Consider the following 23290-nt stretch of genomic DNA (forward strand, 5'->3'; position numbering starts at 1 on the left):
CTTCAGATTGAAATTTCATGTCACTCATGTTCACCTGAATGTTTACATTTTATTCTACACATTCTTTTTTTAAGTTACTATGTTCTGATTTTTAAGGCTGAATATGCTGACTGTGTTGACAAACTGGAGAAGGAACTAGTTTTAAAGTACCGGCAGCAGTTTGAGGAGCTGTATAGAACAGAAGCACCGACCTGGGAGACGCATGGCAACCTCATGGTATGTAGTGCGTGTGCTTAGCTCTTGCTCCACAGAGTAAGATGCCTTGTTCAGGGAGCCCTGGTGGAGTTACATACCTGAGCATATGTGTAGGAATGGGTCAGAACAAAACTTTGATTAATAGTCTCTTATTCTGAGCCTTTCCTTGGTTCATATTATCTTTTTTTTCTTTCTTCATTTGTGTTAGAACTATAGTGTTAAAACCCACCCAACCCTCTTTGGTTTTTATTTCGTTTCCTAAAATATTCTCTTAGCAGTTGATGGAATTCTAAACCCACAATTCATCTTTTCTTTTTTTGGGGGGAAGTCCTGGGGTAGCCTGAGGGAGCATAGGGTCTCACTCTCTGTCCCATGCAGGCTGCCTGCCTGCCTCATGGCATCCTCCTGCCTTGGCCATGTATATCCAGTTCATTTCTCTGATCTTTTCCTACCATGTGTGATACTGGACTGCTCCTTTCATTCTAAATGCTCAACTAACTGCTGGATAGATCATAGTATCACTTCTTGCTTATGTTTGCAGACAGAACTTTATACAGGGTAGCCGCAAACTCCCTACATAGCCAAGACTAGTCTTAGTGCCTAATCTTTCTGTTCCCACCTCCTGAGAGCTGGGATTATAGGCAACACCACCACACCAGGATACTTTCTTATGTGAAAATAATAAATAATACATTAACATTAAAACATTGTCTGCATGAGAGTGCTATTCAATGGTAGCAAACTTTCCTAATATGGTTGAGCAGCAAAACAAACAGAAACTTCAACATAAACAAGTGTTACCAATTTAAAATATATGCGATAAGAAAAGTACCCAAGCCTGGCTTAATGTTACAGGTCTGAAGCCCAAGTTATTTAGTATAGCTAGAGTTTCTTGGACCTGCCAGTCTCTGAATAATTACAGAGACTTATTAATTTTATTATACCCTAGTCCTTAGCTTAGACCATTACCCAATTAGCTCATCTATCCTTGTCCAGGTCCAGTCACTGGCCCATTACCCACACCCTCTCTCCATGTGCAGCTCCTGGATCTTCTCCCAGAGAGCCTCTCTCAGACCAGAAGTCCCTCCTACCATAGCCGCACAACTATTGACCATTAGATCTTTATTAAGCCACTCCATGAGTTAGGAAGGTGTATATTTATAAAATACTGAGGAAGGTAACAGACCATAAGAGTAACAGTCCCAAGCTCCAGCCAGTCTTCTTCTCTCTGCTGTTACAAAATTAACAATTGGATACTACAAAGACAGCCTTCCCACGATGTACAAACGATCACCGCAACAACTTAGGAGGCAGCAGGATGATTGTTAGTTCAGGGGCCAGGCTGGGCTAGAGATTGAGTTTAAGGCCAACCTGAAGAGCTTAACAAGATCCTGCTTCAGTGGTAGAGCACTTGGCTAGCAGAGACCTGAGGGCCCACCCCTATGTTTCCCAATACTGTCCCCCAGGATGATGAAAACAGGTCCGTGGGAAGTTGAAGAGAGTGTTCTGCAGGAAGAAGTACTTCTTGTGTCTTCTAGAGGGCCTGGGTTCTGTTCCGAGCACCAAGTCAGGTGGCTCACAGCCACCTGTAATTCCAGGTCCAAGGAATCACAACGTACACATATGTGGAATATATATAAAGACACATATGCATAAATAAAAATGTAAGAAACAGACCCATTTACAGTGCAATGCATAGAATTTTACTGTCTCCTTAGAAAATTTACAGTAAAACATAAAATGGTAATGAAAACAGGATCTCGAAAAAGAAGCTTAATGAAACCTAAAGTTCAAGTGCATAGAATTGAAGGTACTGCAGCAAGCCGTAACTGAAGGGAAGACATACCACTACAGTCTTTTCCTCTTGACACAGAGTCTCTCTATGTAGCCCTGGCTGTCCTGGAACTAACTATGTAGGCCAGGCTGGCCTCACCTCAGAGGTTCTACCTCTGCCTCCCATGTCCTGGGATTAATGGTGTGCATCTCCATGCCCAGTTCCTTATCACTTTGTTTGTTTGTTTGTTTGGGTTTTGGTTTGTTTGTTTTTTGAGAGAAGGTTTCTCTGTGCTGCCCTGGAATTAGGTCTGTAGATGAGGCTGGCCTCGAGCTCACAGAGATCTACCTGCCTCTTCAAGTACTGGGGCTAAAGGCATTGCTGTCTCAGCCGACACCGATGCTGCCGCCCCTCCATACCACATTCTTGACTGTAGAGATGCAGCACTGAAGGGTGATCTGGTTTGCCAGCTGTAACTCCAAACTCTCGTGTGTTCCCAGGAAAAAACAAAAACAAACCAAAAAACTTCTCTGTTTTAATCTGTCTGTTTTGAAATGAATGATTCCAAACACCATATAAAAGTGAACCAAGAGCCAAGCGGTGGTGGCACATTCCTTTAATCCCAGCACATGAGAGGCAGAGGCAGGCAGATTTCTGAGTTCGAGGCCAGCCTGGTCTACAGAGTGAGTTCCAGGACAGCCAGGGCTGCACAAAGAAACCCTGTCTCGAAAAACCAAAAAAAAAAAAAAAAAAGAAAAGAAAGAAGAAGAAGAAAAAGGAAGTTAGTAAGTGTAGGATTTAGAAGAGACATGTAGCTAGGGCTTTGGCTCAGTGGTAGAGTTCTTACCTTGAAAGCACGAGGCCCTAGGTTCAATGCCTGTTCTGCCACTAACCCCGCCCCACAAAGAATGAGTGCTAGTGTTTAATTTTCAGACGTTATCTATTTTTCTTTTTAAAAGACCAAGGTGTGTTAGTCTGTGGAAGTGGATGTGGTGTGTGTATAATGGTTCCATACAGGTTCTACAGCGTGCATACATAGGTCAGGGAAATGTCGCAGGGGTGCTCCTTTCCTGACCGTCCTGGAAGTGCTGGGGATTGAATTCAGGTCAGTCAATGTGACAGCAAATACCCTTACCCTCTGGCTGTCTCGTCAGTTTCTGATACAGGGTCTTACTCTGTAGTTTAGGCTGGCCTGAGACTCATAGTCAGACTGCTTTAGCCTGCTGAGTGCCAGGGTTGTAAACATACCGTCATGCCTAGCTGATTCTGTTCAATTTCACTCAGTCGTGAGCAGTATCTTCATGTTTATTTTATTATTTGAAATATGGTTTTCCTATAACTCTAGTAGACCTTGAGCTGGATATGTAGCTGAGGATAGCCTTAAACTCTTGGTCCTCCTGTCTCCTGATTTCTGGGTTTTTAGGTGTGTGTCATTGATGCCTGGCTGGTTTTTTGGAAATGGTTCTCTCTGTAGTCTAGGCTTATCAGAAGTCACTCAGTAGCCCAGATTGCCCTTTAACACATGAATCCTACCGTCTTAGTCCCCTGAGTCCTAGGATTGCAGACATGAGGCACAGCCAGCAGCTTCTTGTAGTGTTTTAAAGGTACTATCCCTCAGCTGCTACATGCTGCTCCAGTCTTACAGCGTGGAGAGCTAAGGTCTCTAACTAGTGTGCCATGGTCTGTAATTATTTCCCATCGTGGGACTGTTTTGGTAACTGTGCCATGTTCATGTTTACTTAAATAACATGTGCTTGACAGTCATGGAGTGTGCTGGCTGCTTTTGTTTGCTGACTGTTTTGCCAGATTGTCCTGTAGGTGGTATAATATGATTATGTTAGCAAGGATTGGTAATAAGCTGGAGGTGGTGCACACTTACAATCTTAGCACTTGGAGAACAGAGCAAAAGGATGGGGTAGGATGGAGTAGTGAGTTCAAGGACACCATGAGACTCTCGTAAGCCCCCCCAACCCCAAAGCTCTTCCAAGTGGACTCCAAAATTACAAATTTATATGCAGGGGGATTCTTTGCAACATTAAAAAGACGTAACTAAGCCGGGCGTGGTGGCGCACGTCTTTAATCCTAGCACTCGGGAGGCAGAGGCAGGCGGATTTCTGAGTTCGAGGCCAGCCTGGTATACAAAGTGAGTTCAAGGACAGCCAGGGCTATACAGAGAAACCCTGTCTACAAAAACAAAAACAAAAAAAAACAACAAAATAAGAAGTGTAGGTGACTGGGCAATAGACATAACAAGAGACAGCATTTTTTACTCTACACTTTATTTGTGTATTTTTAAACTTTTATTATGGATATGTTATCCATTAAAGTAGCATTTTGGGGGATGGATGTCATTCATGGTATACTTCTTTAATTGCAGCACTTGATGGTGGTGTGGAACTAAGTATCCTAGCACCTGGGAGGCATATACAGGATCCCTGAGTCTGAGGTCAGCCTTGTCTACATAGCTGGTTCCAGGCTCTGCAGGACTACTCAGCGAGACCCTGTGTATAAAAAAAAAGAAAGAAGTTTACTTGTTTTCTAATCTAACTGTTTTTCTCTCCCATTTTCTCTCTGTGTGTGCAGACTGAGCGTCAGGTGTCGCGGTGGTTGGTTCAGTGCCTCCGGGAACAGTCCATGCTGTTAGAAATTATTTTCCTCTATTATGCATACTTCGAGATGGCACCAAGTGACCTATTGGTACTAACCAAGATGTTCAAGGAGCAAGGGTTTGGTAGTAGGCAGACCAACAGACACCTTGTGGATGAAACCATGGATCCTTTTGTAGATCGCATTGGGTGAGTCTGAGTGGGTTTTGGTTTATGAACTGTCTATGGAGTTGGTATTGCAGTGGTTCTGTGACTGGATGGAGAGGGGAGATGTAACATTTGTATAGTGGGCAGGGAAGTAGGTGTATGTGTCTGGGTGATGGAGGTGCACGCCTTTAATCCCAGCATTGGGAGGCAGAGGCAGGAGGATCTCTGTGGGTTTGAGGCCAGCCTGGTCTACAGAGTGAGTTCCAAGACAGCCAGGGCTACACAGAGAAACCCTGTTTTACAAAACAAAGAGACAAACCAACAACAAGAAGCCAGGCCCAGTGGGAATGAGAGTGAAAATGCTCATGAGTAACCATTGATGGGGAGAGCCCTATGGCTTCTGTTAGTTTGAGCCCAGCTCAGAACAGCATGACTGAGACTGTGCTGTGGGCTCTCCGCTCCAGGTACTTCAGTGCCCTCATCCTGGTGGAAGGGATGGACATCGAGTCCTTGCACAAGTACGCCTTGGACGACAGGCGAGAGCTGCACCAGTTTGCTCAGGATGGCCTCATCTGCCAGGTGAGCTTGTGAGAGCCTTTCCCATAACCTCTCTCTCAACTACCCTGATGCTCACAAGTTTTAGTTCTCTATATTTAATTAGGCCTGCAGAATGCAGCGTTATTTGTACAGAGATGATAATTGAAGCTAAAAGGAAGTAGACACACTAGCAGAGATGGTCTGAGGGCAAATCCTTTGGAGTTATGGGCATTTGTAGGTTTTATGGGGAAGAAAACAAGGGATGAACACTGAGTTAGAATGATTTGAAAGACAGCAAGGGAGAGGTCACAAAACGTTCAAGAAGGATCAGCCTGATAACAGCTCTAAAGTCTTAACATGTCTTTTATAGTTTTAAACTAAGATCATATAAAATCAGGAAAAAAAAATGTGGACCACAGTAAGAGTGGTTGGGTTTCCTAGCAAGGTTGTCGAGGTGAAGATGCAGGCACTGCTGGTGTGGGAGAGCCAGGATCTCTAGGTGATAGACTTGGTTGAGATGCTGCCATGCCTGGCTGAAGCCAGTCCTTTCCTTTCCTTTTCATAGACACAGTGCTTTCTCCCCTCATTAGGACATGGACCGAGCGATGTTGACCTTGGGGGACATTCCGCACCACGCCCCTGTGCTTTTAGCCTGGGCTCTCCTCCGTCACACACTGAGCCCAGAAGAGACCAGCAGTGTGGTCAGGAAGATAGGGGGCACGGCCATCCAGCTGAATGTGTTTCAGTACTTGACTCGACTGCTTCGGTCACTTGCCAGCGGAGGAAATGATGTAAGGTTTTATTTGTTGGTAGTTGGCATGAGGGCAAGCCCTAGAGAACAGTGAGACCTGAGGTGGTGACTTGGTTCATTGTAGGTTTTTGTTTTTTAATTATTATTTTATGTATATGCGCACATTGTAGCTTTCGTCAGGCACACCAGAAGAGGGCATCAGAGCTCATTACAGATGGTTATGAGCCACCATGTAGTTGCTGGGAATTGAACTCAGGACCTCTTGAAGAACAGTCAGTGCTCTTAACCACTGAGCCATCTCTCCAGCCACTCATTGTGGTTTTTCTTCTTTACTGCGATAAGATCTTAGTCTGTAGCCCTAGCCTGCCTTGAACTCTTAATCCTCCTGCCCTAGCCTCTGAAGGCCTGAAAGCACAGGCATGTGCCACTGTTCCCGCTTTGTGATGTCTTCACTGGCTTTGTAGGGTGGTCAGGCAGCATTCTTAGCACTCCCCAGTGGTATCTTACTTGTCTTGGGAGTACCAGCTATCTTACATCTTAGAAAGCTGAGACCCAGGAGGATGTAATTTGCCCCAATCAGCAATACTTAGTAAGTGGTAAAGTTTGAACTGATGATAAGTCTGACTCCTGTTCTAGAGCAAGCAGTTCTCATCCTTTGGGTTGTGACCCCTTTGGGGTTGAAGGACCCTTTCACAGGGGTCACTGTCAGAAAACAGATATTTACATTACAATTCATAACATTGGAAAATTACAGTTTTGGAATAGCAACGAAACAGTTTTTATGGATGGGGTCACCACAGCATGAGTATTAAAGGGTCGCAGCATTAGGAAGGTTGAGAGCACTGCTCTAGAGGACGAATCTTGGACATCTGACTGAGAACTTGTTCACCTGTAACAATAAGTGAGACACTCCTCTTGTCTCTGCTTGAGGCTTGAGTTTGCCTGGTTATTTAGTTAGCTCATGTTGATGTACGAAAGTGAAATACCAGGAGCAGGCTCAGTGGTCAGATTTTTACCTAGCATACATGGGGCCTGAGAATTAATCTTCTGTGCCATAGCCCCCCTCTCCCCCCAAAAAAAAAGGAGGAGGAGAAGAAGAAAAGGTAGGTTTGTCATTGTAATCATTGGTTTCCCTGCTGAGCAGAAGACTGTGCTCCTAGAAGAGTTTCTTCCCAGATAGCTCCTCTTCGTAGCCTCACTCTTGTCCTAAGCACCTTCATGGTGCCGGAATGGAGAGTTTGGAATGTCCTGTGGGAGCTGGAAGTAAACTATGGCACATCAGGCAGTGCAATGTTACTCATTGGTTAGAGATCAACAGGTCAGTGTGGTGGCACACCCCTTTAATCTTAGCACTCAGGAGACAGAACCAGGCAGATCTCTGAGTTCAAGGTCAGCCTGGACTACAGAGCAAGTTCCAGGACAGCCAGGGCTGTACAGAGAAATCCTGGCTGGAAAAAAGAAGAAAAGAAAGGGGAAGAAGAAAAAGAAATCCACTATGAATCCCTGAGAAAACATGGAAGAGAGCTGTAGATACAACTTGGTTATGCAGCATTCCCCTAGCATACATGAAGCCCTGGATTGATTCCCAGTTCCCCACTCCAAACCCTCTCCACCCCCCTTGAAAAAAATGGTAGGAGAATCCTGATGCATATTACTAAGTAAAGGAAGTAAATTTAAGAGGCCACATAGTGTGTGTGTGGTTCCACCAGTGTGACACTCAAAAGAGCAGCTGCTGCCAAGGAGGAGTTGGGAAAGCGAGATGAGTAAGCCAAATGGGATTTGTAGGACAGCACGACAACTTTGTCTGATGTCAGCCTGAAGCTGCTCTGAAAACTACTCTTTGGGGCTAGAAATTAAGCTCAGTGTCAAGAGTACGAGCCTAGATGTTTGTTCAGGAGACCTTGGCCTCAAACCCACTCCCACATCAAGTTTTTCAGAGAAATTGGTCTTAAAACAGAATCCTCTGCTGAGAGGCAGGCACTTCTCTGTACAACAGGTTGATGAGTGTCTCATTTGGATTAGGTCTAGTGTGTATCCAGTCGCTTGGCTGGATGTAGTTTTATTTGTTTGTTTGTTTGTTGTTTTGAGACAGAGTTTCTCTATGTAGCCCTGGCTTCCAGGTGCTGAGATTAAAGTTGTGCACCATCATGGTCCAGCTTTAGTTTTCTTTTCATCTACAAAAACTTTGGTCATTTTGAGATTAGTTCCTTTGGTTTTATTCCTGTGTTGTAATGTTGGTTAGTTCTTCCTTCTAATCTTATAACTAAATTAGGAAAATAATGAGGGATTACTTTTGGTTTGTTTTTTTTTTAAGGACTAAATATGATGGCTGAGTCTTGGAGAGAGTCGCGTTACTCAGACTTAACCGCCTATTGCTTTGTCATTGCAGTGCACCACGAGCACCGCCTGCATGTGTGTCTATGGTCTTCTCTCCTTTGCTCTCACCTCACTGGAGCTGCACACACTGGGCAACCAGCAGGTCAGTACATGGCTGTCTTTACAATCAGGCTATCCCTCAGTTACAGTCCAGCCACCACAATGCCCCTCTGATTTGTTTCTTGCTATTTCTTTTCTTTTTTTTTTAAATATTTATTTATTATATGTAAGGACACTGTAGCTGTCTTCAGACACACCAGAAGAGGGCATCAGATTTTGTTACGGATGGTTGTGACCATGTGGTTGCTGGGATTTGAACTCAGGACCTTTGGAAGAGCAGTTGGCGCTCTTAACCGCTGAGCCATCTCACCAGCCCTGCTATTCTAATTTGTGTGTTTATAGTTTTTAAAGACAAAGTTTCTCTGTGTAGCCTAGGCTGTCATGGAGCTCAATTTATAGACTAGGTTAGCCTAGAACTCAAAGGTCTTCTTGCCTCTGCCTCCTGAGTGCTGGGATTAAAGGTGTGCACCAATGATTAGTATTTTATAAATTGATGAAAATAAGATAGTTGTCAACTGAAAGACTCAGATTTCCTGCCCTGTCATTTGGAGCATAGAAAGTGTGAAAGCCTATGTAAAAATATCAAGGCCTAGGTGCAGTGTTAAGGCCTAGGTAACTGTTACTAGCTAGCCTGCCATTTGTGCTGTTACTAATTTTATAAGGGAACTTTCTTGTACGTTGTTTCTGCTGTTACTAGGAAACTTTCTCATGTTGATTTCATATTGTTATATTCTCTGCCTTGGAAAGCAATCACAACAGTTAGAACTACTTTATATATATAGCTAGCCACAGTAAGCCCAGACTCAAGCAGCTCTTCCTGCATCTGTGATGAGCTTTTATGATGTTTGCATTTATAAGCTGCCTGAGATGGACCCCAACATAAGAGAGACACACGTGCATCTGTTTAAAATAAGACTTCTATTTTGAGTAGGGGTTGAGTAAAATTTAAGTTCCCAAGACCTCCCTGGGAACTGACATCCTACTTAGCAGAAAGAGACATGTATGTGGAACGGACTTTCTGGTTGGAAAGTTAAGACATGACTGTTAGGCCAGACAAGTCCCATCCTGCTTGACAACACATGAATGTTAGGCAACAGCTGAATACCCCAAGCAATGGGGCAGGGTGAGTGTACAACACAGACATGTTCCTAAGAAGCCCCTGCTCCTAAAGCCTGATTGAGAAGAACTTGGCACAGATGATTGTGGGTCTCAGGCTTAAAAACCCTGTAGACTCTTAACCCAGTGTCATGGTTCAGCTCCTGTCTGAACCATGGCCCTGCTTGATTAGTACTGCTCAATAAACTCTCCTGTCAGACATTGGTGTTTATGTGGTTTGTCAGGCCACTCCTGTAGACAAAACTACCCCTACTTACTCCTGGACCCCAACAGAAACCTTTAACGGTAAAGTTCTTGTGGCTTCAGCTTTTACCTTTTACTTTTAGGTTGATCAGGAAGACCTGGCATGTTGATAGAAAGTGTTCAGCTAGTTGTGATGCACACCTTTAATCCTAGAATGTAGAGGCAGGAGGATCTCTGAGTTAAAGGCAGCCTGGTCTACATAGTAAGTTCCAGGATAGCCATGGCTTCATACAGAGACACTGCCTTTAAGAAAAGAAATAAAGGAAGAAAATGTCCTAGGGCTGGAGCGTTAAGAGCACTTGCTTCTCATCTAGGGAACCTGAGTTTGGTTTCTAGAATCCATGTCATAGTTCACAACTGCCTGTATCCTATTTCCATGGGATCGGATGCCCTCCCTCTTTTGACCTCCATGGGCTTATGCATACTTGTGATATATCCCCCCTCCCCCCTCTCTCATTCACTCAGTATTCCTTAAAGTGACTGGCAGATGTCAAGTGTGCTAAGCTAAGTGCTGAGGACACAGTAAATTAGAAGATACTGTTTCTGACTTAAGAGCTTGGTCAACCTAAGCATAACAACACTAGTCTCTTATGTGTGAGACAGCTTATGTCAAAACACAGTATTACCAGCTTTTATCATGTCCATTCTACAGATGTGCATTTACAGATCAAGAAGGTGAATTTGGTGGCCCAGCATTATGGTGTGCGTCTTTAATTCCAGCACTAAGGAAGCAGAGGCAGGCCTGGTCTACATAATGTGTTCCAGGCCAGCCAGGGCTACACAGAGAAACCCTGGCTCAGCAAAAAAGAAAAAATAAAAAAAGGAAGGTGAATTTGTGAATTTGTCTGCAGATAAAACGTGCATGCCTCAGCTTCTCAAGTAGTTCTAGAACCGTAGGCTTGCAGCAGTATGCCAGGGCTGCAAACTGTGCAGGGTTGTGCCATGACTGCAAGCCAGAGTTCTTGCCATGCTGTGCAACATGTTCCTTGGTGTCCTTATGGTAATGGAGTACCATTCAAAAGATAAAGGGGTTCATTGCCAGAAAGACAAAACGCTTCTTTCTCTTCACAGGATGTCATTGACACAGCATGTGAAGTCCTGGCAGACCCTTCCCTTCCAGAGCTGTTCTGGGGAACAGTAAGTATGTCAGAGGGACTTGTTTTGTACCCTTCTCTAGAGCAGTGCTCTCACCCTTCCTGATGCTCTGGCCCTTTAGAACACTTCTTCATGATGTGGTGACACCACATGAAGTTACTCCGTTCCTACTTCACAACTCTTCATTTGGCTGCTGGTCGGAATCATTCTGTGAATACTGTGTTTTCTAATGTCTTTGGTGACTCCTGTGAATGGGTGCTCTACCTCCGCAGGGTTCACAACTCCAAGTTGAAAACTGCTTGCTCTAGAGTAAGGAGAAGGCGCTGGAGAGATGGCTCAGGAGTTAAGAGGTCATGAGTTGAATTCTCAGCAACTACATGGTAGCTCACAACCATCTGTAATTGGATCCAATGCCCTCTTCGAACAAAATCAATCAATCAATCAATTTTTTTTTTTTTTTAAAAAAAGGAGAATGATCAAGCATTTCTGAGAGATTTTAGAGTTAACATTAAACAGTTCGGGTCCCAGCTGGTCAGCCCTTTCGTTGTATCCCAGCTGGAACAATGTGCTTAGATAGCTTTTCACTCCCTCTGGAGATGCTTCTGGTTTCTGCAGAGGCCTGCAGATCGCTGAGAGAAGCTGTTACAATATATTTTAGATTGGGCATCTATTGCCTGTGTGTGCTGGCTAAGCATTGGCATGATTTTGGGGGTAGTTCTCACTTTAATAGAGGCATTTACTGGAAGGAATTATATTGTTTGTCTCTACAAAGGGTGGCCAGGAGGAAGGCAATGGATAGACAGGCAGTATTTCATTTTTCAGTGCAATGCGAATATCTTAAATTATTAAGAAACTTATTGGGCTGGTGAGATGGCTCAGTGGATAAGAGCACCCGATTGCTCTTCTGAAGGTCCGGAGTTCAAATCCCAGCAACCACATGGTGGCTTACAACCATCCGTAACAAGATCTGACTCCCTCTTCTGGTGTGTCTGAAGACAGCTACAGTGAACTTACATATAATCAATAAATAAATCTTTTAAAAAAAAAAAAAAAGAAACTTATTTATGTGTATGTAAAGTAAAACTGTATTTCTAGTTTTTCTCTTAAATATATGAGCCTTTAAAAAATATTTCTTGTAATGGGTGGAGGTGGTGCACACCTTTAAATCCCAGCACTTTGGATGCAGAGGCAAGCAGATCTCAGAGTTTGAGCCCAGCCTCATCTACAAAGTGAGTTCCAGGAGAGCCAGGGTTCCACAGAGAAACCAAAACAAAGGAAAAAGAAAAAAATACTTATCTTTATTTTCATTTATGTGTGTGGATATGAAGTCTGTGCACATGTGAATACAGTGCCCATAGAGGCCCAAAGAGGATGTTGCATACTGGAGTTGGGAGTTACAGACAGTTGTGAGCTGCTCTGTGGGAGCTGGGTCCTCTGAAGAGCAGTCAGTGACTTCCGGCTGAGCCATCTCTGCAGCCTGTTGCTAGTTTTTCTGAGGATTTCTGAGCACTGCAAAGGGGGATGACTTCTTCCTTTCTACTTTAGGAGCCAACCTCTGGTCTCGGGATCATTCTGGACAGTGTGTGTGGGATGTTTCCCCATCTCCTTTCCCCACTTCTGCAATTGCTCCGAGCCCTCGTGTCAGGGAAGTCCACTGCCAAAAAGGTGAGTTGTTTGGTCAGATTCCTAAAAAGTAGAGGGAGGGGCTGCCTGAGGTGTCAGTGGCACTCCTGTGTGCATCTGCAATGTCATTTCCACTGCCAGGATGGAGTTATCTGGAGGTGAGTGAAAGATGACCATTGTAAGGTGTCCCTTCAGTGCTGTAGAGGCACGTTGAGATCTTCCTGCTAAGGACCTATTGTAGGTGCTGTGAGACTTAGTGTGAAGTTGCCTGGTACCTGCTTAGGACGGAACAGTAAACTTAATTAAACAAGTGACACTCTGAGGGTGTGCTGTGTAGTTAGTGGCTCCCCAGTGTCAGCAGGGCCCTGGGTTTGATTCCCAGCATTGGACAGGGTGGTAGATGAGAGAAAGGAGAGGCAAGCCGAGAGCCAACTCTGTGTAGAGTAAGGGGAGCATGGGTTAGGTGCAGAATGGTGAGGCCTAACTGAGAAGAGCATGAGCAGTAGTCTGGTAGGACGTTGTAGATGGGCACAGACAGCTGGCTGAAAGAGCAAAAGCCTTTTGTGTGGCCCACGAGTGCATGTATAACTGGGTTTCTTGCTGGGTGTTGGCAGGTGTACAGCTTCCTGGATAAAATGTCTTTCTACAACGAACTTCATAAGCACAAGCCCCATGATGTGCTCTCTCATGAAGATGGAACTCTGTGGCGGAGGCAAACACCCAAACTCCTGTACCCTCTAGGTAAGACAGATGCTCTCAGTAGGCCTGTTTCAAGGGGTCTCTTCATAGGAAGTGCCTGTGAGGCCCTTCCCCCTCTTCTCAGGACTTTTTGATCACTGCAGTGTGGCGAGCAGTGAGTGCTCCCCAGCTCAGGAGGTCGCTCTTCTCCTTCTCCTCTCCTTTTTTCTTTTTTCTTTCTTCTTTTTTTTCTTTTTGTTGTTTGTTTGCTTGTTTGTTTTTGGTTTTTCGAGACAGGGTTTCTCTGTGTAGCCCTGGCTGTCCTGGAACTCACTCTGTAGACCAGGCTGGCCTCGAACTCAGAAATCCACCTGCCTCTGCCTCCCGAGTGCTGAGATTAAAGGTGTGCTCCACCACTCCCAGCTGCTTGATTGTTTTGAGAGCATCTTGTTTGGCTGTTAGCCCACGCTGGCTCAGAATACATGCTTTTCCTACTTCATACTGAGCTTCTGCCTTTCTTTTTTCTTTTTTTTAATGAATGTTTTTGCATCACTAGTTTCCCTTACTGCGTTACTGTTGTTGTGCTTTAACAAGTAAACAGGGCAGAGGTCTGCGTCACTGATGAGTGAAGTGTGTGATGTGCATCCTTCCACATAGCTATGTTTAGAGTGCATGGGGCCTTTTCTCTTGCTAACTGTGCTAGTGTTTCTGTTGCTGCGATGAACATACAACCAGAGCAACTTGGGGAGGCAGGGCTGGTTTTCTCTTCCAGTTCATTATCAAAGGAAGCGACATGGAGACCATGGAGGAACAGTGCTTGCTGGTTGGCTCCTCTTGGCTTGCTCAGCCTGCATTCTCATACCTGCCCAGGGCTGCGACCACCCACACTGGGCTGGGCCTTCCAGATCAATTGTTAGTCCAAAAAATGCCTCACAGACTTACTCCAGGCCAGGCTGGAGGGGTATTGTCTCAGTTGAGCCTCTTGCTGTATGACTCTCGCTTGTGTCAAGTTGGCAGTGTTAGTAGCAGGCACACTAACGCCAAAGGCTTTGTGAGCAAGTTCTCTTATGCTAGGACACTCACTGCTGGCTTTCTGAAGGAAAGCCCTGCTGAGGGCATGGGAGCATGTGCGCGCAAGTGTGTGCGTGTGCGTGTGTTTATTCTGACTTAATGACTTTTTACCTCTTAAACACTGCAGGTTTCGGTGGTTTCCTTTTTAAACGTTTTTCCCGCAGAGTCTAAGCAGTATGAGATAGGATCCAGCCCTAAAGTGTTCTTCAGAGCACTCATCTTTTTATATACATATAATTCAAATAACAAACTAAAAGAAAAACAGTTTTGCTGTTTTCTGTATGTACATGTTGATACTAGTGAAATATTACTATATTGTGTTTAGTTTTAGTATTTTTTTTATTTTTAAGATATATTTATTTCATGTATGTGAATACACAGTAGCTGTCTTCAGACACACCAGAAGAAGGCATCGGATCCCCATTTCAGATGGTTGTGAGCCACAATGTTGTTGCTGGGATTTGAACTTAGGACTTCTGGAAGAGTGGTCAGTGCTCTTAACCACTGAGCCATCTCTCAAGCCCAAGTTTTTTTGTTTTTGTTTTTCGACACAGGGTTTCTCTGTATAGCCCTGGCTGTCCTGGAACTCACTTTGTAGACCAGGCTGGCCTCGAACTCAGAAATCCTCCTGCCTCTGCCTCCCATGTGCTGGGATTAAAGGCGTGCACCACCATGCCCAGCTCAAGCCCAAGTTTTAGCACTTCAAATTTGACTTAAAATCTTTTTTAGATGGTTTGTTTGGTGTGTGTGTGTGTGTGTGTGTGTTTTGAGACAGTGTCTGTCTGTTTACATAGCCCTAGCTATCGTAGAACTTTATAGACTAGGCTGGCCTCAAACTCAGAGATCCTATAGACCCTCCCTCCTGAGTGCTAGAAGTTAAAGGTGTGTACCACAGTGCCCTCCTCAGTGTGTTAGTGTTCACACAAGTCCTTGTAGAACTCTTGGATGGAATAATGCACATTTTCTTCTGATACTGTCAGACAGGCTTTCTACATGCTCCCTGGAAGCTCCACCGTGTGGAGAGACTTTGGGGATTGTTTGTTTAGTGATGTCAGAGTTAAAGTAAGTGAAAGTCCAGTGGTGATTACACTGACTTCCTGCCCAAGTCATGTGGAGCCCATAAACTGATGTGCAGTGTGGGTTTGGAGGGTCACCACTGCTCCAGTGCCGTAGTCTACCACGGGTGACACACCAAAAACGAGATGGGTCTCATTTGTCACCATTACACATTATTGGGTATCATATTATAAATCAGACTTAAAAGTTAATAGGCTTGCCGGGCATGGTGGCACATGCCTTTAATCACAGCACTTGGGAGGCAGAGGCAGGTGGATTTCTGAGTTCGAGGCCAGCCTGGTCTACAAAGTGAGTTCCAGGACAGCCAGAGCTATACAGAGAAACCNGAGGCAGAGGCAGGTGGATTTCTGAGTTCGAGGCCAGCCTGGTCTACAAAGTGAGTTCCAGGACAGCCAGAGCTATACAGAGAAACCCTGTCTCCAAAAACCAAAAAAAAAAAAAAAGTTAGTAGGCTCAAAGATATAGAAAATAGATAAATAGATAATCCTTCTAATGACCTGTTTTGTGTGAATGGCTGTTAAGATTTAAATTGGGCTGACAGTGGTAGAGACAGAGACAGCCAGAGTACAAGACCAACCTGGTCTACACAGCAAGTTCTAGGATAGCCAGGGTTAAATATTGAGACCCTGTCTCAAAAGGACAAAGACTGGATTAGCAAGCTGCATGAAAAGGACCGCCATCATAGAGCATCTGCACGACAGTGGGAATTCTGTTAGACACTGTTGACTCGGTACATTGCTTGCTCTACCCAGTAGTCTTGTTGCTTCTTCTACTCCGTCTCAATGGAATAGTATTCTTTATACAGAGAGCAATGGTCCAGTGTACAGCTCTGGTGAGAACAGCTTGTACAGCAATGTATTAGATTTGGAAAGACTCAAACATTATTTTGCCAGTTTAGTTCTCGCTTTTAGAATATTCCACAAAGCTTAGTCAAAATGGTGGTCTTTATGGTCTGCCTTAAAATATTTAAAGATCGCAGGGCAGTGGTGGCACACGCCTTTAATCCCAGCACTCCGGAGGCAGAGGCAGACAGATTTTTGAGTTCAAGGCCAACCTGGTCTACAGAGTGAGTTCCAGGACAGCCAGAGCTACACAGAGAAACCCTGTCTCAAAAAACAAACAAACAAAAAAATTGTAAGATGAACGTGCTCTGTAAACTGACTGCTTGGCTAACCATACGTGCCACTTTTGCAGAGCATACTTCAGAACTACAGAGAAAGGGGCATAGCCTGCTGTCCTGGCTGTGTGCCCTCTGCTTGCTGTCTCCTATAAGGACCAGCAGCTACCTCGCTCATCCCTTTGGTCCTCTGCAATCGTTATGCATCAGCGTCAGGCCTTCATACATAATACTGTATTGAACATGTGAACTCTTAGGAACTAGTGTGTCATTTTCATAAACACAGTCCTCAACAAGAGATAGTTGGGGAAAAGGCTGTGTATAAAATAAAAGTTTTGGAGTAGATATTTGGAAGGTAGATGAACATGTGCTATATGTATAAAGAGGAATGTTACTCCTTTTTTAAAAAATATTTATTTATTTATTATATGTAAGTACACTGTAACTGTCTTCAGACACTCCAGAAGAGAGCATCAGATTTTGTTACGGATGGTTATGAGCCACCATGTGGTGCTGGGATTTGAACTCAGGACCTTTGGAAGAGCAGTCGGCACTCTTAGCCGCTGAGCCATCTCACCAGCCCCTGTTATTCCATCTTAAAGAGAAAGTGTTATCTTAGAGCATGCTGCGTTGATAGCTTGTAGTCTCATATAGATTATGTCACGTATAAACCCTGAAGGTGGCTTGTCAGTCACAAAAACACAAACTGTTTTTTGGTTTTGAGACTAGTCTTACTTACTTTGTAGCCCAAACTAGCTTTCACCTCAGCCTCCCAAGTGAGCACTGGGATTAAATGGGAGCCAGCCCTACAGCACACAGTTCTGTTAATAATATGAGAAATTTGATGTTAAGTATATTTAAAACCAGGCTTGGTAGCACACAGTTGTAGAACCCAGCTACTTGAAAGATTTGAGACTGAAAGATCACTTGAGCCTATGAGTTCACTACCAACCTGAACAGAACTGTGAGATCTTGTGTACAAAATAAATACATTAATACACAACATAATAAAAATGACTATCTAGTTTGTGTGCATACACTTAAGTATATTTATGGAGGTTAGAGGACAGCTTTGGGGAATTGGTTCTCTCCTTCCACCATGTGAGGTCCCAGGTGTCAGAGCTGGCTCATTATGCTTGGCAGCAAGTGCCTTTATCTGTTGACCCTGTTTGGTTTTTTTTTTTTTCTGTTTGTTTGTTTGTTTGTTTGTTTTGTTTTGTTTTTTGTTTTTTTCAATTTGGGACAAGTCAGGTGTGGTGGCACACATCTTCCTTTAATCCTAGTACTAGAGAGGCAGAGGCAGAGGCAGGTGAGTCGTTGTGCGTTAGAGGCCAGCCCAGTCTACACAGTGACACCCTTTCTAGAGAAAAAGAAGACAAAATTTTGGGGGCAAGATCTCAGTTCTCAGGGTGGGATTAAAGCGTTCCTCTGCCTCAGCCTCAAAAGTCTGAGGTTGCAGGTGTGGGCCAGCATTTCCAACTTTAGCATTTTTCATGTAAAGGTTGTAGGAGTGGTGTCTGCCAGGAGGTCCTCCTCCCAGATTTGTAGGAAGATCACAGGCATTTCTCTTCCATAGGGGGTCAGACCAACCTTCGCATTCCTCAGGGCACTGTGGGCCAAGTCATGCTGGATGACAGGGCTTACCTTGTCCGCTGGGAGTACTCTTACAGCAGCTGGACCCTCTTCACCTGCGAGATTGAAATGCTGCTCCACGTTGTCTCCACAGCAGGTAAGGAGGGCTCTGCAGAGCAAGCACTAGGCAGAGAGGGTGTGCTTGCAGGATTGGGAGCAAACACCCAAACTTGAAGGTGAAGTTGGAAGCCATCCAGCTTGGGGTCTGAATGTGCACACAGTATCTTTTTATAGAGTGGTGTGCTGAGAAGTCACAGGCTGTATTCCCCACAGATGTGATCCAGCATTGCCAGCGGGTCAAGCCCATCATTGACTTGGTTCACAAGGTCATCAGCACAGACTTGTCCATAGCGGACTGCCTGCTGCCCATCACATCCCGCATCTACATGCTGTTGCAGCGGTGAGTCTTTGTGGTTGGGAGCTTGCAGCAGTGACTGTTGCTTTCCAGGAGCCTGCCCTGAGCTCTGTGGGAGGCCTTTACCAGTGGTTCTCTAGCCAAGGGCTCTCCTGTTCCTCAGAGCAGTGTGGTGAGCACTGGAAAGTCTTGTTCCTTATTCCCTGGGCACAGCGCTTTGCTCTCTATCCAGGCTGACGACGGTGATCTCCCCTCCTGTAAATGTCATTGCTTCTTGTGTCAACTGCTTAACTGTCTTGGCTGCTCGAAACCCAGCAAAGGTGAGATGACGTCGTCTCTGTAGCAGCTCAGTAGCATCACATTTGGTGTAATCACCTGGGAGGGTGCGCACACTGAATGCCTTCTTCTTCCTTCTTAGGTCTGGACTGATCTTCGTCACACAGGTTTTTTGCCATTTGTGGCCCACCCTGTCTCCAACATGACTCAGATGATTAGGTGAGCCAGGCCCTGAGTGGGTAGACCTTACTCCTTGCTATGACCCATTCCTGGTCTTGTCCAGCCTGCCTTTATTCATTTTAAAGAACCTTCAGTCTTCATGGACTTGAGGGTGAGGGAGGATGAGATGGAGAAGGGGCACAGAACTGCTCTCCTTGACACACTGCTGCTTCACAGGGTTTAATTCTGGTTTGAAGATAGGTCTTCACCATGTAGTTCTGACTGGCCTGGAACTTGCTTTGTAGACCAGGCTAGTCTTGAATTCATAGAAATCTACCTGCCTCTTCTTCTGAGTACTGGATGGTTCACAGTTTTTAAACTTTTGAGAGCTAGAATGGGACTTGACTCATGTAGCTGCAGCTACAGTAGCTGTGTGGGCATTTATGTTTCCCCTGAGAGAGGCCACGGGTATTTGGATCCAGAGACTCAGTGTCCTATTCTCAAGCACAGACAATGTGCTTCTTCTCCAATCAGGGTACGTGAGCTAGGCCAGGACTGAAACCCAGGCCCCGTCTTACTGCCTGAGCATGCTCACTTCACTCTGCTTCCATGGCAGGAGTTTCCCTGGTGACTCATGTGATTGTCACGCTAGCCCTCCTGGAGTTTACATCAGTAAAGCATAAGCCTACCTTTTCTTCCCTGGCTATAAAACTGCCTACATTTGATTCTTCCCTTTGAAGAACTTTGGTGTCTGTGCTGACGAGAATGCTGTAGTCAGTATCTTCAAACCTTGAACATTGCTCATGGTTTTATCCCTCTGCCTCTGTCTGTCCCTAGTGCGGAGGGAATGAATGCTGGAGGGTATGGCAGCCTTCTGATGAACAGTGAGCAGCCCCAGGGCGAATATGGGGTCACCATTGCCTTTCTGCGCCTGGTCACCACGCTTGTCAAGGTACCATCTGATGAGATATTTCTGGAGCAGCTCCCCTGTTACCTGCTCCTGTAGTCACTTTCTTTGGGACATCCTTTGCAGGACATCTCTTCTGAAGTCATGGCATATTAGCTTCTGTGTGTTGAGAGTCTGGCCAGTATGTTCCTTGGTGCTAGCTTAATTGTGGGAGTTTGTTTAGTAGTCAGAAGGCTTGTGGTGAGAGCTGAGAACCCTGGCTCCTGCGTGTTAAGTTATGAAACTGTCATCCACGTGCACTTCATGCCTTCTCCTATTGTGTGCCTGTGTGCATGCTTCATGGATCTGGCTTTGTGGTTGTCATACAGGCTATGCGCACTGTATATCGTGTCCCAGTATGTGTGTGCATGTGCCCTCCACAGTCTGGTTTCAGGTTGTAGTATTTACCTCATAGAAGGTGCTGTGGCCCTGCTTGCTCAGTTTTCTCATCTCTTTCTTAAGCAGGCTGTAGCCATGAGCTGGTAATAATAGATTAGGACTCTGGAAAACTAGTGTATAGTTAAGAACAAGAATTTTGGAATTGGAGTGAAGTAGGGTGGAACTTGAAATTTATTACTGGCTACTTGAATTTCTTTGACCTTGGGCAGTTCTGAGTTTCTGAGAGCATCTATGGCATGGAAGTATGTCTCCCTGATGGAGTTTAGAGCCTCACACAGGGAAAGAGTTCCACAGCCAGCATGGTGTCCCAGGACGAATCCTGGCTTCTCAGGAGCCCAACACAAAAAGAGCAGGTTTAAGGTCTGCTTGGACTGTTGAGTAAGCTCAGGCCTGGAGACTGGAGCTCAGTGGTAGTACTTTCTTCTATGGCTGAGGGCCGGATTTAATGGAACTATTACTGTACACACACACTCACACTCAGCACCTTGCACATATCCTTCCTGTAGAAATAAGGGAGGGCTTAGAGAGAGATTGTGTGCTGAGTCAAAGTGAGAGTCCAGTTTAAGATACAGACATTGGAAATAATCAGCACTATTAAAAGAGAGAGTTTGGGTGCCAGGTGTGGTGGCGCATGCCTTTAATCCCAGCACTTGGGAGGCAGAGGCAGGCGGATTTCTGAGTTCGAGGCCAGCTTGGTCTACAAAGTGAGTTCTAGGACAGCCAGGGTAATGGAACTTCAGGTTTGGGTGACAGTCACTGACGGTGAGTGACTTTCCTTGTTGTTGACAGTCCTGTATCTGGTGATTAGGGAACCACTGTCCTGTCAGACTAACTGTCCTCCTGCTCCTCCATGTCAGCACCTTTGGTGATATTGTCACATCGCCACCTTAGTTGTCTCTTTGTCTACCGAATGGTTCAGTTGAAGTAGGAATTTCTGATGTCTGCTTCTATTCTTGGTCAAGGTGTTCCTGGTTCTCCTTTGGACCTGTCTACGCTTTTGAGGTTAAATCTTGAGTAATAAAGGATGCCTCCTTACATGGCCAAGGCTCTCACAGAATGCTCTCCCATAGGGGCAGCTTGGTAGTACCCAGAGCCAAGGCCTGGTGCCTTGTGTGATGTTCGTGTTGAAGGAGATGCTTCCCAGCTACCACAAATGGCGCTACAACTCTCATGGCGTGCGAGAGCTGATAGGTAAGGACAGCGTGGGCTGAACACCCCATGATTTCTACTCTCTGAAGATCTTTCCCTCTCTTTTTTGAGGCAGGTCATTAACACAAGGCTGCATTGTCCATCACATGTCTTTTCTGGAGTCTAGGTTGCCTAATTCTGGAGCTGATTCATGCAATACTGAACCTTTGCCAAGAGACAGAGCTGCATAGCAGGTAATGGGGGGTTGTGGGGCTCAGCAGGGAAAACATGTATTGGTTGCTTCTAGTCCCCTTGTTTCTTCCCCCCATGTCACCTTAGTTGAATCCTGTCTTAGCTAGAATTCCTACTGCTGTGATAAAAGACCATGTTCAGAGCCACGTGGTGAAGAAAATGTTCACATTATAGTCTATCACTGAGGAGAGTCAGGCTAGGAACCTGGAGGCAAGAGCTGAAAACACACTGGTTACTAGCTTGCTCAGATTTCTCTCGTATATACCCCAGTACCACCTGCCCGGGCATGGCACAACCCACAACAGGCTGGGCCCTCCTATATTAATCACTGACTAAATAAGACATAACCCATGGGCCAGTCTGGTGGGACATTTTCTCAGTTGAAGTTCCCTCTTCTCAAAGGACTATCCTTTGTCAAGTTGACAAAAATTAACTAACACAAACCCAAAACTTATCTCTATTTATAATTTACTGGCCACTGGCTCGGTTGTCATTCTTCCCTATGAACAGAAAGGACAGATGAAGGTGCATGTATACATACACACACACACACACACACACACACACACAATCATTTGTTATGATAATTATATTAAAAAATGCTGCCTGTCGATCAGAAAGTCTGGTGTGAGAGGCGCCTTTAGTAAGTCAGTACAGGTTCTAGGCCTTTTGACTCCATGAACTCCCTTTCTCTGTAACTTGATTTTGTGCCCTCCCTTGTTTTTATATTTCTGTATATTACATGAATAGGTTAATCCTGAACTATTTAAGTAATTATTCATCCATTAATTGATGGTATTTAGATAACTTTCAGGGTGGTCTTTAGGACCAAGTCTGAGAAAAGTGTTCAGTATATCTTCCTTCCACAGACGAGTGGCAAGGCGCAAGGGGCAGTGCCGCTCCTTCTGGTTAAGAGCTCCTAGTGACTGAGAACCCTCTCTGTTTCCAGCCACACACCCAGCCTGCCTTCCCTCTGCATCTGCAGCCTGGCTTATACAGAAGCTGGACAGACCGTCATTAGCATCATGGGAATTGGTGTGGACACCATAGACATGGTGATGGCTGCTCAGCCCCGCAGGTAGGGCCTCCTCTGTGCCCATCCCGTTGACCTTCAGACCCCATCTTAGCTTAACTTGTAGTTGCTTTGTTTTTCCATCTTTTAAAAATTAAAATATAATTACATCATTTTCCTCCTTCCCTTTCCTCCCTCCAACTCCTTCCCCACCCTCCCCTTGTACTCCTTCAAATTGATGTGTAGTTAAATACACACATGCCTATACACATACACATGCCCAGTGTGTGTGCATAAATCTATAAACACAACCAGCTCTGTACATTTGGTGTACCTTCTGTGTATATGGTTTCAGGGCAGAGTCATTGGTGTTAGATAATAAATCCGACCTCTGGGCTCTCGGCTCTCAGCACTCCTTATTCACCTGCAGTTCTTTGTTTAAGCCTGGAGCCACAGTGAGCTTTCCCCATTCCTCTCTAGCATGACTGTTGGTATTACGTTTCTTCAGGTCTTGTTTAGGCAGCCATGTTGATAGAGTATCATGGGTGAAACTTCATTTTTTTAAAAGACTATCTCAACTGGGCATGGTGGCGCACACCTTTAATCCCAGCACTTGGGAGGCAGAGGCAGGCAGATTTCTGAGTTCGAGGCCAGCCTGGTCTACA

The 23290-nt window shown here is 45.0% G+C and overlaps 1 protein-coding gene across 1 annotated transcript in view; it reads left to right on the top strand.

Moving 5' to 3' along the window:
• Nup188 (nucleoporin 188) overlaps nt 1-23290 on the top strand; it is a 58205-nt gene that overhangs the window by 17493 nt on the left and 17422 nt on the right. Inside the window, exons 7-22 of the mRNA XM_021156697.1 lie at nt 97-216; nt 4553-4764; nt 5187-5301; nt 5850-6050; nt 8400-8489; nt 10877-10942; nt 12446-12565; nt 13138-13264; nt 18043-18195; nt 18372-18498; nt 18686-18773; nt 18872-18948; nt 19726-19840; nt 21304-21424; nt 21549-21615; nt 22563-22691. Of these exons, the coding sequence (XP_021012356.1) occupies nt 97-216; nt 4553-4764; nt 5187-5301; nt 5850-6050; nt 8400-8489; nt 10877-10942; nt 12446-12565; nt 13138-13264; nt 18043-18195; nt 18372-18498; nt 18686-18773; nt 18872-18948; nt 19726-19840; nt 21304-21424; nt 21549-21615; nt 22563-22691 (1928 nt within the window). The remainder of the gene's footprint in view (nt 1-96; nt 217-4552; nt 4765-5186; nt 5302-5849; nt 6051-8399; nt 8490-10876; nt 10943-12445; nt 12566-13137; nt 13265-18042; nt 18196-18371; nt 18499-18685; nt 18774-18871; nt 18949-19725; nt 19841-21303; nt 21425-21548; nt 21616-22562; nt 22692-23290) is intronic.

This window comes from Mus caroli, chromosome 2, assembly GCF_900094665.2.
Source record: "Mus caroli chromosome 2, CAROLI_EIJ_v1.1, whole genome shotgun sequence".
Classification (NCBI taxonomy): domain Eukaryota; kingdom Metazoa; phylum Chordata; class Mammalia; order Rodentia; family Muridae; genus Mus; species Mus caroli.